This window comes from Callithrix jacchus, chromosome 11 (genome assembly GCF_049354715.1).
Source record: "Callithrix jacchus isolate 240 chromosome 11, calJac240_pri, whole genome shotgun sequence".
In the NCBI taxonomy this organism is placed as follows: domain Eukaryota; kingdom Metazoa; phylum Chordata; class Mammalia; order Primates; family Cebidae; genus Callithrix; species Callithrix jacchus.
In genome coordinates this window covers 15,807,568-15,826,584 of record NC_133512.1, presented here as the reverse complement: position 1 = coordinate 15,826,584, position 19,017 = coordinate 15,807,568, and the positions used below count along the sequence as shown (strand labels likewise).

The 19,017-nt window shown below is 41.9% G+C and overlaps 1 protein-coding gene across 4 annotated transcripts in view; it reads right to left on the bottom strand.

Moving 5' to 3' along the window:
- ABCA13 (ATP binding cassette subfamily A member 13) overlaps positions 1-19,017 on the bottom strand; it is a 446,251-nt gene that overhangs the window by 306,219 nt on the left and 121,015 nt on the right. For all 4 annotated transcript variants that reach the window (XM_035253372.3, XM_078342412.1, XM_035253370.3 and 1 more), the window contains 4 exons: positions 13,185-13,379; positions 10,104-10,268; positions 8,910-9,087; positions 5,537-5,676 (listed from right to left, as the gene is read on the bottom strand). In XM_035253372.3, the coding sequence (XP_035109263.3) occupies positions 5,537-5,676; positions 8,910-9,087; positions 10,104-10,268; positions 13,185-13,379 (678 nt within the window). The remainder of the gene's footprint in view (positions 1-5,536; positions 5,677-8,909; positions 9,088-10,103; positions 10,269-13,184; positions 13,380-19,017) is intronic.

Here is a 19,017-nt window from a genome sequence, read left to right as displayed (position 1 = left end):
ATGGAACTGTTCTTTCTACTGATCCAGGCAAATGGGAGAGCTGTAGACCCAAAAAAAAAGGCCCACCAAACTTACTCTATGTTAATTAAAAAACAAAGCAAAACCACACAATACCTGCTAGGGGGTGCCTGAAGAGAGAAGATACTTCTTAAGAAGGTTGGATGATGAGCCTCAGAAACAAAGAAGGCAAAAGAAAGACAGCTGAAGTCCCCCACAGCTGGAGCTAGAGGCAGGAGCACCAGCTGCTATGGGAATTGGGAGGACAGGAAGAGAAGGATCAGGGAGAGACGTGGCATGGCTGCCTGGGTCACCACTGGTGCCCCCTCTCTGTTCTCCACCACCTGCTGAGACCAACCTGAAAGGAAGAAGGACCTCTCGAACACAGTGATCAGGTGAGGACATGCCTCTCAGCCACACTGGATCCCAAGAAAGTATGGCATTTAAATTCCCAATATGTGTGGGCTGCTGCCATATGTCTGGAGTGAAACACAAGGTTCCTGAAAAACTTTGCCACCTTGAACTGCATGGAAAGACTTGGAAACAAATGTAACTATCAGAGTCCCTCCTCTGCAGGTGGTTTCCAGACAGAGGATAAGGCAGGTGCTCACCATAGGGCTGCCATTTTATAGGACCTGCTCTGTGTCTTGATTGATACTATGCATACAGACATATGATGCTACAAAGCCAAATATCTAGCACCCCAATGACTTGGGGCTGCAAAAAAAATGTAGTTCTCTATTTCCCACAGCTGATCAAGTTTTTACCCACTGGGGGTGGTGAAGAGAGAACAAAGTCCCAAAATTGCCTGCTAATGGTGGCTCCCTGTTCAAACACCATCTTCTGAGTGGTTCAGGCTCTTTAGTGTGAATGCTCAACCCCCTGGTGTTCTCCAGGAGCAGCCTGGTGACAGACAGGCGTGGTGGGCCCAGGACTCCCACAGCCGTGTGCCTCGTCTGCCTGTCTGTGATGCTGCCAGAGCCTGGCCTGCCCAGCCCACATCTTTCCTGGAGCCTCAGGATCTGGCAGTACCTTCTCCCTTGCTGTTTCCCTCAGCTCCAGCTTTCTGAGCCTCTGTCATCTCCTCCACCAGCATGGTGTGGAGGCCACATCACTCTCACAGGAGCTGGCTCATAGCAGGTCTCCAAGGCCTTCACTCGACACGGAGGCTCAGGACATGGGTGTCAGGGAAATCTGGCTCCCTTCTACTCCATGCTCAGAGACACTAATTCAGGTATCCTTCTTCTGCTTAGCCAAACTGCTAGGACCACATGTTAGCTCAGGGCCAGCCTACACAGAGATTATCTCCCAAGACACATGGGCAGGGCCAAGGCCCTCAGCTTGCAGTTCTGCCATCATTCCACAGCCCCTATTTGGGACCACCATTAGGAGAGGAGAAGCCAGGATGCCCAGCTGACCACCAGCTTCCTCTACTTTCATCCCTCTCCTCCCAGAGGCTTGCTCACACCTTCTCCCATCTGGCATTGTAAACCCTTTATGCTGGGGTTTCTCAACCTCAGCACCACTAACATTGTAAGCCAGATGATTATTTGTTTGGGGTTGGGGGCGGTCCTGTGCATTGTAGGATGTTTAGCAGCATCCCTGGCCTCCAGCCTCCAGATGCCAGCAGCGCCTCCTACTTGCGACACTAAAAATATCTTCTGATACTGTCACACATGCCCAGTTGGGTAAAATTTCTCAGACCCCACCCTGGTTGGAACCACTGGCCTCCACCATTTCTTTCCTCTTTCTTAGGTGACACCTATTCTCCCTACTCACCAGAGGCAACAATAGCAGAATGTATTTCTGGGAATAACATTTTTCAGGAAGGTGCTCCCATTGGTTTACTATTTTCTGAATATTATTTCTAGCATTTTTTCCACTTCCAAATGGCATTAAGAGAGAGTTATGATTTAGCCCAGTTTCACAAAGGAGGAAATTGAGCAGGACAGTTCAAATAACTTGGCCAAAGGGAGACAGCTAGATTAAAACAAGATGGTCTGCTGTCGTGGGCTTGTACATCCCATAGGAGCTCAAACTAAACCTACTTTGCGCTGCAAGGGACTGGTGATTTTCACTGAAGTATCATTTCAGGCATGATACTTATTGTTGGGAAAACAATATAATTCTTTCATCTGTTTTCAATTTTATAGACTCTCTTCAGGCTCACAATTGTGTCTACACATTGTTCTTCATTTTTGCATCAGCCTGGGGTCAAAATCAAATACAATTTTGACCTATAAAATAAAAAGAGCATACTAATGCATTAAAATCTCTTGACTAAGAACATGGAAATACCATCAGTTCCTTTGCAAATTCTGCATCTGACACCCTCAGAGTATGAGTTAAATTAACTCCTATTATAATAATCAATTGGGAAGCTATAGCGGCTATAGCACCCTGAGTTCCTATGTAAGCAAACCAAAACCCAATTCAATGCCAACAGTAAAACAAAAGTTAAGATTAGCCAATCAGAAACCTCCAACTAAACTCCAACTAGGGACTTTTGACTTTAACAAATATATTTTCTTCATCTTGCTGCAGCAAACACTTTATAAAAGCTTCTCTTACCCCTCATCCCACACCCCAACGTAGTCAGTGGAGCACTGAATAGTCTGGTGTTGCCTAATTCATGAATAACCAAATGCTCAAATAAACCTGTTGAAATTTTAATGTCCCTAAGTTTATCTTTTAATACTCTCTAGAAGTTTTGGCCATCATTTTTTTTTTCCAGTTCATGAAAGTGCTTGACCTCCATTGTCTTTGAGACTGATAGATGGAGATGCACACAGTTCCATGGAAGGGTGTGGGTAGGTTTGAGGGGTACAAGCCCCCAGGGAGGGGGATGTCAGATCCCAGAAGGGGGAAGGCCTTACTAAAGGCCCCTGAGTGATTCTGATGCATCCCCATGACGAGCCGTCTCCCAGATGACTGAAAATCACAGGTCTGCTCATGTCTTTCATTTCATAGATAAAGAAAAAGAGTATTTCAAAGAGAAAGCAATAACCCCAAGGTCACAGAAAGTTAGGAAAAAGGGGACCAAAATCCAGCCTTCCAACACACACGCGTTTCATACCATGGCATCATGCTTCTGGGTGCCACCTGGGCTATTACAAGTTAAACCAAATGTACCCACTTCTATGGATTTTTTTCCTGCAAATTGGCAACTTCAGGCAGCATCACCTAACAAGAAGTAATGAAGAAAAAAAGACCATGTCTTAAATAATTTATAGCCTGGGCCATTCCAACACTGTAGATAATATTGCTTCACATAGCCCCATGGCAAAGCTACAAGCGTCTCCCAGCTCTGCAGGCCTTTAGACCATGAGTCTAACGACTAGAAACAATTTTCATAAAACCAAATAGCCATAGCTGACTGCTAGGATAATTCATCCCAGGTAGAATGCCATAAAGTCAGCTTTATAAGTGCAAAACCAGGACACCTGCATGCAAAGTTGTTAGCAATTTTAAATAAGTAAAAAAGACATCAGCTCTTAACACTGCCTGTAAGATCTAAAAAGGAGCTAGCAAGAACCAGCGAAATCTTGGTGATTTTTCAAAAATTCTCATCATTCTCAGAGCACACATGTGAGGACTGGCACCTCCCCACACCTCTGTCCAGGCCCACGGTCCCCCATCTCCACCTCACAGGGGCTTATACCACCTGTCCTTCCAAAAGTGCTTTGCCTAATCTTTCTTTCCAGGGAGATCAGCTGCCTCCCAGGCCTGTGCCTCTGCTACATTGAACAAGTCTTACAGCATAGTATATCTAAATTATTTCTTCAGCTATTTGCCTTCTCTTCCCTACAACAGGGTGAGCTCTTTAAAAGCAGAGATTATCATACTAATTGTTATACCACAGAATACCACATAACATGCAATGCTATAGTCATATATTAACAATATTAACATAATAATGTAACATAACATCTTTTTTAAAGTCATGGCCCTAGTCATATATTAATATTAATATAATAATGTAACATAGCATCTTTTTTAAAGTCATGGCCCATTTTTAAATTTTGAATTCAAAATAGAGTTGTGATATGAAGCCATTTCCTAATAAATTATTTAAATATCCAAAACCCCAAAAAGCTCACTACACTAAGGAAATTCGAGTAATGGGTGCAGAGACTCCAGTCCAGGGATGGCAGCTGTGAGGCCAGAGTTCCTGTCCAACAGAACAGCTCACACCAAGGATATATGGAGATCAATGTCATTCCATGTGTAAGTGCAGACTTGGCAAATAACTTTCCAAAAGGACACTTTCAAGATTTTTTTTTTTTTAGAAAGTAGACAAGACCACGCCTCTACAATTAAAAAAAAAAATGAAAACTTAGCCAGGTGTGGGAGCACACACCTGTAATCCTAGCATTTTGGGAGCCTGAGGCAGGAGAACTGCTTGAGCACAGGAATGCAAGGATGCAGTGAGCTGTGATTGCACCACTGCACTCCAGCCTGCGTGACAGAGCCAGACTCTGTCTCTCCAAAAAACATAAACATTAATTAAAAATAAATAAATGTTTTAAAGTGTAAATACCTTTCAGAGTAGGCAGAGGTAAGGGCAGCCCATCAGGTGGGTGGCAAGGTGGGAAAGGGAACTTTAGGAAATACTGCTATGACCTCACACAGCAACCATGATCAGGAGCATGAAACACGTGAAAACAAGTTTGGTCAAAAATGACTTAACTGCTCATATAATCCCACATCATGTGATCGCACTTTCCAAATTATTAATACTATTTGAGGCTTGGAAGTTTATCATGAATAGTATGTGTATCTTCTCTTCCATGTTTCACAATAAGACCAATTATTCCTATGACCTTGGTAAAATGGCCCCTGTTCAGGTGTCTGTAGGCTTACAGGCCCCCACACAGGCAAGAAAAGACTCCAGGAACATACAACACAGTTATTTTAAAAGAAATTGCAAATATGAATAATAACAAATCCTGCAGTAAATAGATTCAAGAGGTTACACAACATAAGAAAAGGAAAAGAAGCAGAGCCACATAGTGCCTAAATTCTTCCCGGGTAGATGCTGCTTTGGTGTCTTCATCTCACCTTATTCTCCACAGGGTGAAGCAAAGCCTCACAGTGAACTCAGAAACATCACAAACCAAAACACTAATTAATTCTTACTACATCAGTTTGCATGTACTGTGTCTGATTCTTTCTTAATTGCTGGATGCACCAAGCAAAGCGGATTAGCATTTGTTCTCCAAGTTTTCTGGAATTACTCCAAACAGCCCTCCTCTCTGCCTCATTGTCCTTTACTTTTAATATTAGAGTTCTCTAAGTTCGCTGCATTAATTATTCTAAATAACAACCCAGCCCCAAAGCGGCCTCTAAGGGAAGGAGTCAGCAAATGCAGATTTAACAACAATGACAAGTAAAACACTCAGGCTAAAATGAATTAGATTCAACACAAGAGCCTTTTACATAATCCAAGGCACATAACAATTACGTTAGACATGTTTAAAGATTCCTTTCTGATTTAGTGCATGTATGGTCTACATGATTCTCATTCATTTTAACTCACCTTTTGAATGACCTTGTTAATCTCTGGAGTGTTTGGTGTGTATAGTATTTTTCCATGCAATATAGGTTTTAGGAAAGACCACACCAAAGCACCATTTGGCATTTGTAGAATTTCCTGATAAAGCTTCAAACAAAATGGTGCTGTTGCAATTAGAAAGGAAAAAAAAAAGTATTACTAATGATACAGGATGCCTAAGTTAACAGGGAGATTCATTCACAAATCATGATGTAAATGAATCACATCATTCACATCATTTTCAATGATAGACATATTTTTTCTGACATGACTCTGTACATTGGAATGCCATAGTTTGAATGTCTGTCCTCCCAAACCTCAAGTTGAAATTTGATCCCCAGTGTTGGAGGTGGAGCCTGACAAGAAGTCTTTAGGTCATGAAGGCAGATCCCTCATGAATGTTTTGGTGCCATTGTCACAGTAATGAGTGTAGTTCTCATTCTATTAGTTCCCAAGAGAGCTGGTTGAGAAAGGAAAGAATGAGAGAACAAAAGAGAGAGAGAGAGACAGAGAAAGAAAGAAAGAAAGAAAGAAAGAAAGAAAGAAAGAAAGAAAGAAAGAAAGAAAGAAAGAAAGAAAGAAGGAAAGAAAGGCAGGGAACGAGGGAGGAAGAGAAAAAAAGGAAAGAAAAAAGGGAAGGAAGGAAGGAAGGAAGGAAGGGAGGGAGGGAGGGAGGGAGGGAGGGAGGGAGGGAGGGAGGGAGGGAGGGAGGGAGGAAGGAAGGAAGGAAGGAAGGAAGGAAGGAAGGAGCAAGCCAGCCTGGTACCTCCCTCCTCCCTCCCCTTGCTTCCTCTCTCTCTCATTCTGTGATCTCTGCATATGACAGAGCTCCCCTTCAATTTCTGCCATGAGTGGAAGCAGCCTGAGGCTTTACTAGAAGCATATGCTGGTGCCATGCTTGTTGTATAGTCTGCAGAACTGTGAGCCAAACAAATCTCTTTCCTTTACAAATTACCCAGTGTCCAGTATTCCTGCATAGCAACAACGAATAAACTAAGACAGGAAGTAAAACAAGACTTTTTTCCCTGTTATAGTTTTCGGCAGCTCTCATCTCATAAGAATCTTCATTATGCTGTGTTCACTTAAATGACTTCAAAGGAAGGAAAGTATGACTCACATTTTCAAACTAAGTAATCAATAAGAGTATTAAATAATGACATGGACACTTGAAAATGAAAATGACAAGTAGAAAAATAAATCTGGTTTTTCATCAAGAAAATTCTCATTTCAACAGTCACAATATTGACACCAGAACCGAGCTTCTCTTATGAAGTCAACTTTCCAAGTTATTACTGAATTGTATTTGACGAACCCATGCAGAACAGTCAAACTTACTACTTCTGACATATTAAACTGCCTTCTTTCACTCAAATACTTAATCCCTCTTGGTGGCTCTCATTGTTCTTGTGATGCTACTTGATTTCAATTAAAGATTTACTCAACTTAATTGTTTAAATCAATAGTTATCTGATGAGGGTAGCAATTTCATCACCTTAATAAGTAGGTACTAAATCTTATAAAGTTTTTCTTTTTCTTTTTTTTTTTTTTTTGAATTGTACTTTAAGTGCTGGGATACATGTGCAGATCTTGCAGGATTGTTGCATAGGTACACACATGCCATGGTGGTTTGCTGTCTCCATCTGCCCATCACCTACATCAGGCATTTTTCTCAGTGTTATCCCTCCCCAACCTCCCCACCCCCCACTGTTCCTCCCCTAGCCCGCCACCCCCCAACGGACCCCAGTGTGTGATGTTCCCCTCTCAATGCCCAGTTATTCTCATTGTTGAACTCCTGCCTAGGAGTGAGAACACGTGGTGTTATGTTTCCTGTTCTTGTGTCAGTTTGCTGAGAATGATGGTTTCCAGATTCAGCCATGTCCCTACAAAGGACATGACTCATCATTTTTTATGGCTGCATAGTATTCCATGGTGTATATGTGCCACATTTTCTTTGCCCAGTCTATCATTGATGGGCATTTGGGTTGGTTCCAGGTCTTTGCTATTATAAATAGTGCCTCAATAAACATACGTGTGCATGGGTCTTTATAATAGAACAATTCATAATCCTTTGGGTATATACCTAGTAATCAGATTGCTGGGTCAAATGGAATTTCTATTTCTAGAAGGTTTTAAGCTAGTGAGAAGTACTTCAGTATAATTATGTCTTTATCCATAAAGAGAATATTTAAAATGAAAATATTATCTTAGCTTCATAAGGATAAAATGAACATATTATCTTAGATTTGGTACTATGATTCAAAATACTCAAGGTATGGTTATTGTGATTACTTTAAATGTTAATTTCATTTTCCCAAACTCCCCATTTGAAAGAAAAAAAAATTATTTGAAAAGTACAACAGAATCAATAGAAATACTTCCCCCTAAAGTATAAATTAAGAGTATGACTACACAATAAATTTTAAAGCTATTAATTATGGAGGTTGTTCTTACTGAAATGTAATAACTTATTCTTTACATTACAAGCTTAATATGAACAGGAGCAAATTTATTGCAGAAAAAGGTGTAGTCATGATATGTACAAAAGTGAAAATTTTAAATCAGAAATCCTGACGTACAGAAAATATGAGGTAATAAATGTGTGTTGTCTTAAGTCACTAAGTGTGCAATGATTTATCATGCAGCATAGAAAATGAATACACTAGGATACATTTATACCCTTGTGCTAAGGTACCATATTGCATCTCATAACAAGCTTATGAGCCAGGTGCTAGTGTTTCCACATTATAAATGAAACTAACATGATGCAGACACATGAAACAACATGACCAAAAATGTACAACTAGTGGAGCTCAACTGTCTAAACTCCAGAAATCTCACCAGCATGTTTATTCTGCCTTTCTAATAAAAATGTTTTCACTTAAAATAGGGCCAAAAAATTACATATTAATTTGCATTCATTTGTACCTATCATGGCATATTAATCTGTACCTGAGCTTCATAGAGAGCAGGTTTGGAGGTGGTCACAGACAAGTTCTTGTTTGTTATATAATAAAGCCATTAGCATGGACCAAAGATGTCCTCGTGGTCTGTATGCCTGGACCCTCACCAATACTGGTTAGCCTGAGAAACCAATGGGGCTGGGGTTTAGCTGTTTTCGATAATTCCTTGGTGACACAGTTCCTTAGTGACCCAGGTGGGAGGATTCATCTGTGCTCAAGGGCACTAGGATCATTCAAAGTCAGCTGCCATGCCAGAATTTGGGGAGGTGGAAGCAGAATATTCTATACCAGTATATAGCAACCTTATACACAGACAGAATACTTAGTATAAAGTAGGGCCAATGATTGAGATACAAAGGAATCTAAACACACAAATATATATATTACTACTGTCTTACTTGAATCTTCAGGAATGTTGAATTTTTCTTTGTCATCTTCCAAGAGTTCATTGACTCTGGGCAAATTAATGAACATGTTAGAATTGCTAAGGAATGATGCTGGGTCCTTGCAAACCATCTTCATCACAGACTGGAAAGAACCAAAGGCTGAACTTCTGGCCTGGACATTTTGTGAAACCTGAGAAAATAAGAAAACTAGATTGCAGTTACATAGTGACTTAAAACAATTAAATTCCTTCACCCACATTTGAAAGTCTTCTTCCTTCCTCCACTGAATGTGCAGGATATTCAACAAGTCAAAAAATGGAATGTCTGCTTTAGAGTTTTCTGTCCTTGGTATACTATTTGAAACATTACGGTAATTTTTCTGGCCAACATACCTGGTAGAAGAGGGAAATGTCATACACACGCACGCGCGCACGCACACACACACACACACACACACACACACACACACACAAAACTCCTTACTATTAGTCCAGTAATAAATTATTAATCCATAAAATATCACTAATTCAGACTAATTACTAGTCTTAATGTGTGTCTATGCTACCAAGATATCCAGATATTTTATAGTTATACAAATTATCTATCACGTGATAGGCTTACATTCTGTCTCCAAGGCAGTTCTGAGAACATTGTTATCTGACTCCTCATCCTGCACCTCCAACCCTAAAAATTCCACACTCCTCCTCATTTGTGCCCAGTCAGTTTCATCCCAGGAAAAGAGAGTTCTAACAAAAACTAGTATCAAGCCACTAAACTAATTCAACTTTGTGTTTGCATTTGTAGTAAATGATCTGTAATTTGTAAGTCAATTATTTATGTGTAAATAAATGTTTTAAGGTTTTTCAAAGCAATCTGCTTTCTGAATTAAGTTAAACAGACCCTTGAAATCTCATCTGTGCAATAATTGAGTTAGTAATTTCTTACTTTATGGATAATGCATGTACTATCCTAATCTCCACACTGGTGAAATGTGGATCAAAAAGTCAGTTTCATGCAGTTTACAGGGAGATGCCAGGCCTTACTCTCTGTTATGTTGTTGCTTCCAGAGATATGAAAAGGTACTTCCATTCCTGTATTTGGTTGTCTAATGCAAATTTTAGAGGTGAGAAGATAAAAGCAAAAGGGGCAAATATAAAGAAGGGGCAAATTCGAATACTTCCCTGGGGACAAAGATGAAACACACACCTGTTGAAGGTCCAGCATTTCTAGCAAGGCAGTGATTTTAAAGGTATGAAGAAAGTCAGGAAGATACTCAAAGATGTGCTGGGCTTTGGCAAGCAAGGAGTTAAGGCTGGAAACTACATCCAACAAGGAGTTGAGCAATCCATTTGCTTCAGAAGGCATCAGAGTCTTAAAGGACAAACAAAATTAAGCAAAACAACATGAAATAAGCAACACTGTATTTTTACCCTCACAAGCATCTTTTGAGCTGTGAAACTTATCTATTTGATTTTATTCTCTCTTGAACTTCAGAGACGCCTTTGCTGTACTATATGAAAGTTCTAGTCATTAGAGTATACAGAGCTCAGGTGTTTTGGGGGCACACTAAATTGCTAACATGTAAACCAGATACAAATGTGATCCATCATTAAAATTCAAATCATTTGTCAAATATTTCTTTGTATCTTTGAGGTGATCAATGTGGAAATTTAAGAAGCGGCTCAAAATATGAGCAGTACTTATATGTGAAGCAATTTACATTTATCTACTGCTTTACGGTATTCGTAACATTCACATGTCATCTCAGTTCTCCTAATACTTTGGGGATGTGCATTATAATGTTCATTTTGTGGATGAGAAAATTTGGGCTGAAGAGATTAAAAGGCTTCCTGAAGTCTCAGCGTTAGAAAGGTTCAGAAATGTGAATTTAACCTGGATTCTTTAAAAATACCAGTGCCCTTTGAAACTTACTTATGCTATCACCACCTGACAGGCTCTGGGTTACACATGCTTTTTTTTTTTTTTTTTTTTTTTTTTTTTTTGCATATTCGCAGTTCTAGACTGGAGGCAGGGTTTTTGTTTTTGTTTTTTTTTTTTCCTGTCTTGATCTTTTATGTAGCTACTGGGAATGCAACAGCAACAGCAATTATTAGCTGCTCCATAACTATTTGTTGGATGAATGGATAAAGGAGGAAATGCCAGCTCTTTGCACAGGGCAGGGAAAATCACAGCAAATCTCCACCGTCTGTCATTTGCGCACACTGAATTTTTCCATTTTCCAGGCTCAGGCGGAGGAACCCAATTGTCGCTGCTTCTTAATTTTACTCATTAGTGATCTAGCTGCTAGCTCTGCAGATGACTTCCAGGGCTCCGAGATCACAGCTCCATCCTTCGCAGAGGCACTCTACTCATAAAGATGGAGCTCTCCGTTCATACTATAGAGACAGCTCGAGCAGGAGAAATGGTGTGTAGCTTTTGTCACTTTCTCTACTCACCTTTCTAATTACAGCTGCCCTTTAATAAAAATGGCACACAGTGGCCGACCCCTGACTTACGATAGGGAGTGACAGGGATCCAGTGCAATGCCAACAGACCAGATTAATGTGCTGAATTAATATAGCAAATTGTGATTTGCTGAAGATTTCAGAAATTCATTGTCAGCTGAGTGAATCAGAAAGTACATGGACTTGGAAGTGAGATGCTGCTGCATGTGACCCTCACGTGGAGGTGGGACTGCCCTAACATCCTGAGCAATATCCTGTATTTAATTAACCTTCAGACATCCCTGCATATAGAAGGCACCTGAAAAATAAGAGTGATTGTTATTTATGATTATGTCATTTTCTTTGTGTCTGGGAGACTAAATCCAACCCACTATCTTATCCTCCAAAGGAATCTTGGTATAGATGATAGCTCTTGTTGCAATAATTATGTGGGCCTCTAAAAGCACTCATTTCAAATGTGGGGGGGGGGCCTTTGTGCACATAACAAACTGGTCACTAGAGTATCAGCCAATGGGAGCTCTCTTCCCCACAAGGCAAATTGTACAGTTGGAAGAGAGGATGTGGTGAGCAAATGCAGAGCTAACGCATGTTATCGAGAAATATGAATTCCATCAAGATAGAGGTGGGCTTGCAAATTATGGGGACACAAGAAATATTTATCCTCCTCCGTATGGGTTTAAAATGTAATCATTCTGGATGAATATTTGTTCTTGGAGAGAGAGAGAGAGAGACTGTGTGTGTGTGTGTGTGTGTGTGTGTGTGTGTGTGTGTGTTCCTTCCAACATTTACCCCCTGGACTCTTGGAATAACAGAAAGTAAGGAAACCATAGGTAGCTGAAATGGCAAACCTACCCTTTCCCGACTCTAAATCTGTTCTCCCAGACTCCACAGCCACCTTGCCATACTGCAAACCCTGCAGTCCCTCTAATGAACCCAGAGCTTGTGAAATACTTCCCTCAAGGGAAAACAATGGTACTTGGAGCAAGATCAATGCCTAATGGCCGAAGGGGAGGCTTCTGGAAACTTAAGTAAAGATTCAAATCGTGAAGGTCGGAAGGAAGAGGAGCTTCTGGAAAGAGCAGCTTGAGAGGAGGGAGCTATGGTTGGGAGCTGGGTGGCCCCTACACCAGTTCTGGGGCCTTCTGGAAAGTCCTGGGTCTGGGCTTGTCCCAGCTCCTCCTCACTTCTCACCCTCTATTCTCTTCTGCAGACAGCACCATCTTTACCCTCCTCCAGCCCCTCCCTGCCCTCACATTGCTGACTGTCAGAGGATCATGGGGCAAGGACAGAGCTGGTACCCACAAGGGATTTGGCTTCCTGGGCTGCCCACCTCTCCACATTCTCCCCAAGGTAGGCCCTAGCAGAGCTGGATGCTTCCTGCTGACTGACAGGGCCACAGTGCAGGGAGCAGCACCTGACTTGGGCCGCTCAGGAGTAGATCATGCACAGTCCCTCTCCAAACATGCTCCAGGGAGATGCCCCTCACAGAGGAGAGAACATCTGGCATTAAGAAGAGGTGGTGTGTTTTTGCAGGTGGGTCCTTCCACAATGAGCATGGAGACTACCACCAGCTCTGTGCCAATGCCCTGACACCTGTCTCCAAGGAATCCCTGAAGAGTCTCCTGAACATCCTTTTATTACATCAAAATCCTCTTGAGCCCCATCCTGGAGTCGGCAAACATGTGACACCAGAGGCTGGTGGAGGCCACTGCAGAGTGGCCAGGTGCTGGTCTCCCATTGCTGCGCCACCAGGACCTACTTATCCACAGCCACCGCAGCAGAGTCCTACAGAGGCCCGCCCCAGCCGGCACGCTCCCTATACCTTGTAAATGAAAGCCCGAACATCCAGGTTTCGACTCATCAATACAATCAGAGGATATACTTTTGACCCCGGCAGGCCACAGAGTTCTTTCGTCGCGATCCAAGATTTCTCCCCCTCAGGAAATGTCAGCAGGAGACCAAGGATTTCCTGATCACACTTTCCAGACAGAGCTACCGTGAGGGCACTGAAGAGAACCTGTTTCAAAGCACGGAGATCAGAAGTGAGCATACCCACAACGTCATGTGCTTCACCACCTCAGACCAGAGCTTCAACAGCAGGGAGTCACCCAAGAGTGGATTTCCCGGCTCCGGGGACTGCCCTGCAAATGCAGGGAGCCCAATCTGTGATTTGATTCTCAACGTTTTGATGGAAATGTTTCTGAAATGTGCACATCGTTCTGTGTCTTCTTGTAAAACTTGCCTTTGCTTGAGGTCTTGGGATCACCCTTCTGAAACTCTGTCCCTCTGCTCTCTGAGGGGCTCACTCTGAATGCCCAGCTAGCCCCCACCCTCAGATGCCACCCTCGTAGTTAGCATCTCTGTCTTGCTTGTCTGATATTACATCTTACCCTTGGCTTTCAGTTTATCAGCTTCCACTTTTCACTGTCATCAGTGTGAAGCTGATATTTTTTGTCTCCTCCATTTCTAGATTGAAAACAGGATTACCAAGCTTGTTATGTATTTTTTTAAAGCAAGTAAACTCAGAAGGAGGGATTTAGAACAACTTGTATGAGTCTCTGGCTTATTACTATAAAATAAAACACAAACCATACTTCCTGCTCCATGTTTTTGCTCCTGATGGGTATTATTGTGAAACATTCAGGCCAAGTAAGGCTGAAGTGCATGAACCCATGTGAATAGGAGCCATATGCACTGGATAAGAGCACAGAGAACTCATCAGATGCTTTCATATGCCATAAAACATCCCCAAAATACATTAATAGATAATAGTAACATGGTAATGACCAGGCACAGTCGCTCACATCTGTAATCCCAGCTCTTTGGGAGGCCGAGGAAAGCAGATCAGAAGGTCAGGAGATCAAGACCAGCCTGACCAACATAGTGAAACGCCGTCTCTACTAAAAATACAAAAACTAGCTGGGCCTGGTGGCATACACCTATAATCCCAGCTACTCAGGAGGCTGAGGCAGAAGAATCACCTGAACCTGGGAGGTGGAGGTTGTAGTGAGTCAAGATCATGCCACTGCACTCCAGACTGAATGACAGAGCAAGAAACTGTCTCAAAAAGAAAAAAGAGAGAGAGAGAGATGATGGTGTATTAGGGCTTTCCAGAGAAACAGAACCAATAGAGTGTGTGTGTGTGTGTGTGTGTGCATGTGCAGTGATGTGTCTCACAATGACAATGATACATTTGTGAAATGTGCCATTGGGTAATTTTTTAATTTTGTGATCACAGAGTACACTTACACAATCCTAGATCATACTACACACGTAGGTTATGGGGAATGGCCTGCTGTCCAAGGCTACAAACCTGTACAGCGTGTCACTGCACTGAATCCTGTAGGCAACTGTCACACAGTGGTAAGTATTTGTGTGACTGAACATATCTAAACATAGAAAAGGTACAGTAAAAGTACAGTAGTATATAATCTTATGGGACCACCATCATATATGCAGTCCATTGTTGACCAAAATGTCCCTATCTGGTACATGATGACAAACTGCATATACAGTGGTGGTCCCATAAGATTATAGTGGAGATGAAAAAATTCCTATCTTCTAGTGACAAAAGTCATAGTCATGTTGTAGCCTGGCATATTATGTAGCCTGGCACAAGTGTTTGTGGCAGTGCTGGTGTAAACAAACCTGCTGCACCGCCATTCATAGTAAAAGTATCACACACACAATTTTCTACAGTACATAATATTGATAAGGATAGTAAATGACTATATTACTGGTTTATGTACTTACTATACTATATTTTTATCATTATTTTATAACATACTCTTTCTAATTATTAAGAAAAAGTTAACTGTAGAATAGCCTCAGGCAAGTCCCTCAGGAGGTATCCGGAAGGCATTGTGAGCACAGCAGACAGCTCCATGCATTTCACTGCCCCTGAATTCCTCCCAGTGAGACAAGCTGTGGAGGTGGAAGATGGTGATATTCATGATCCTGACCTTACGTAGGCCTAGGCTAGACTGTGTGTTTCTGTCTTAATTTTTAAGAAAACAGTTTGAAAAGTTAAAAGTAAAAAATTCTTAAAATAGAAAAGAGCTTATAAAGACCTAAAGGCAAACAATTGTACAGCTGTGCAGTGTATTTGTGTTTTAATATAAGTGTTATCACTGAAGAGTCCAAAAGTTTTTAAAATTTTTTAAGTTTAGGCTGGGCATGGTGGCTCACACCTGTAATCCCAGCATTTTGGGAGGCCAAGGCAGGCAGATTGCCTGAGGTCAGGAATTCAAGACCAGTCTGGCCAACATGGTGAAACCCCATCTCTACTAAAAATACCAAAAAAAAAAAAAATTAGCCAGGCATGGGGGCATGCGCCTGTAATCCCAGCTACTCAGAAGGCCGAGGAAGAGTAATTGCTTGAATCAGGGAGCCGGAGGTTGCAGTGAGCCAAGATTGTGCCACTGTACTCCAGCCTGGGTGACAGAGCAAGACTCTGCCTAAAAAAAAAATAAAATAAAGTTTATAAAGTAAAAAAGTTACAGTAAGCTAAGATTAATCCAGGATTGAAGTAAGACATTTTTAAAAATAAATTTGGTGTAGCGCAAGCGTACAGTGCTTATTAAGTCTACAGTGCTATAAGGACATGTCCTAGGCCTTCACATTCACCTGCCACTCACTCACTGACTTACCCAGAGCAACTTCCATTCCTGTAGCTTTATTCCTGCCAAGTATCCTATACAGGCATACTACTTTTTTTTTTTTATCTTTTATACCATATTTTTACAGTACCTTTTCTATGTGTAGAAAAGGTATAGTTAAATATGTTCTTGTGTTTTCTATTTTTTTTTTTTTTTGAGACCGAGTTTCGCTCTTGTTACCCAGGCTGGAGTGCAATGCCATGATCTTGGCTCACCGCAACCTCCACCTCCTGGGTTCAGGCAATTCTCTTGCCTCAGCCTCCTGAGTAGCTGGGATTACAGGCACGCGCCACCATGCCCAGCTAATTTTTTGTATTTTTAGTAGAGACAGGGTTTCACCATGTTGACCAGGATGGTCTTGATCTCTTGACCTCGTGATCCACCCGCCTCGGCCTCCCAAAGTGCTGGGATTACAGGCGTGAGCTTCTATGTTTTAATATACAAATACCACAGTGTTACAATTGCCTACAGTATTCGGTAGAGTAACCTGCTGTACAGGTTTGTAGCCTAGGAGCAACAGGCCACACCATATAGCCTCGGTGTGTAATAGTCTATACCAGCGAGGTTTGTGTAAGTACTCTATGAAGTTTACATAATGATGAAATTGCCTAATGATGCATTTCCCAGAATGAATCCTAGTCGTTAAGTGAAATGAAGCATACATATACAGGGAGAGATTTATTTTAAGGAACTGGTTCATGCAAACGTGGGGGCTGGCAAGCCCAAAATCTGTGGGGCCAGCAGCCTGGGGACCCAGGAAGGAAGTGGCATTATAGCTCAAGTCTGAAGGCTGTCTGGAGACAGAAATTCCTCCTGCTTGGGGAACCTGGTTATTTTTTTTCTCGTAAGGCCTTCAACTGATTGGTTAAGGCCGACTCACATTATGGTGAGTCATCTTCTCTACTCAAAGTCTATTGCTTTAACTGTTAATGCCATCCAGAAAATACCTTCACAGGGACATTTAGAATAATGTTTGAACAAATATCTGAGTACTGCAGCCTAACCAAGTTGACACACAAAATTAATCATCTCCAATGGCTATGATGCTCTAGTATGCCAGTGTGCATTTTGAGTCATTAAGAAAGAATGTTAAGGGTTTTTAATCACTAATTTACCAAGAATACCTTTTTTTCACATAGGACTTACATTGTGCAGACATACCTTGGTGAAATTTTCCTTAATGCCACTCCTTTCAAACATGCTGTCTCTGGACAAAGGGGAAGCTCTCGGGAGGAGGCTGGGAGCAGAATATGGGCATCTACCCTTTGCTTTCATAAGAGCAGACTCTCTTGATCAGTCCCATAAAACAGACTTCTGCATGAAACCATCCCTGAAAAGGGGCATCATCCAAACCCACAACTCAGGGAGTCGCCCTGGCTTTTCATGAGCATCAACCTAAGCTGGCTCAGTGTTCTGCATTTACTATAGAACATTTGTCTTAATTATTTTCTAGGGTGTCATACTGTGGTCCCCATGCAAGATCATAATTAATACTTCTTTTTAGAGTTTAGTCCCGGGACAAAAATATTTGTCCCAAAATTTTTTACATCTCTTTTTACCAAATAGAGAGGATCCCACACCCTGTCATGTGGAAGCTCCAGACACAAAGTACAGAAGCAACAGCCCCAGCAGCACATTTGCTGCCTCTCCTTTCCTGTGGCTTCCAAATATTACTATGTATCTTTTAAAAATTGCATTGTGTTCATTATTCCTGTTTGAGACTAGATAGGAGGGGAGGAAGATTAAAAAGCAAAGACAACACTGAGTTGTGCTTGATTGGAAACATCTTGTGTGATTGCTATTCAAAGCAAAACAGGCACCTTTTAACTCAGGCTTTGCATAGGCTAATGCTGCAAATTATCAGAAACAGAATGCCAAGCTCCTGCTGATTTTCCTGTTTCCGTGTTTGGCTTGGAAAGCGCAAGGGGGCTGAGGATCCAGGGCCGACGCCTCTCCTAGTTGTAAGCCTGGCTCATACACGCTTGGCCACTTAGATAATTATCTGGGTATATATGTGGTTTAAAAATGAGAATGATCCTTAGGAGAGGCATTTGCATTTTTAGCAAGAGCTGTGTTTACTGGACATCTGCCGAAACCCTAATCGCATTCAGAGAAGAGCACCAGAGATGGCCTCCATGTTGCCCAGCTGCTCATTGTAGACTCAGAGGTGCAGCAAAGCATGGGAGGAAAGGCTGCCCTCAGCCCAGTTGTGACCAGAAAGGAAACACTGACAGTTACTCAGGGAACTGGAGATGTCGGGGAGAGAGATTCTGCCACAGGATTTGTAAGACAAGACAATGAAAGGAGGGCAAGTATTTAAAAATAGACCCTGTTCACTTCAGAGTGGAGCAGTGTGGCTCTCTGCTGTTGGGGACCCGTTTGAGCTCGAGCTGCTCACAGGATAAAGAGGCAAGTATAAGAGATGAGCATCGGAGGGCAGGAGAGAGCTGCAAGAACCTGTCCAGAAGGCCTGAAGCCACAATGTGGCCAGATAGCGTATCCTGACTCCAGCTCTTACCGCGTGACTTCCCGAAAGCTGCTTAACAGCTGTATACTGCAGTTTCTTTGTCTATATCACCAGGGATGACAATAAAAGACAAAGGACTCCAAAGAGTTGTTAGGAGAATTAAATGAGATGTCAAGCATTCAGCTCAGGGGTAGTGTATGTGGGTGCTCAAAAATGACAGTACTACTAAGAAGCCCATCTGTCACTATCAGCAATAGCCCAGTTTTGACTTACAGAATATTTAAAGGAAAACATAAATAAGAATTAGATGGGTTTATTGATTAAAAATGATAACACTTAAGAGAACTAATTAATTCCTTCTTTGTTTTCATATTCCTAAAGAGAGACATCTTCACACTGCAGGGGCAAAACAAGAGGTCTGTGGATAAGCATCCTGGCAGCCGGCCTCCAGGGCAGTGCCAATGGTGTCCTTGCTCAGTGAGGCAGGCATCCTCTGGCTGAGTTCCTTGTTTTCTCAAAATTTACTTTAG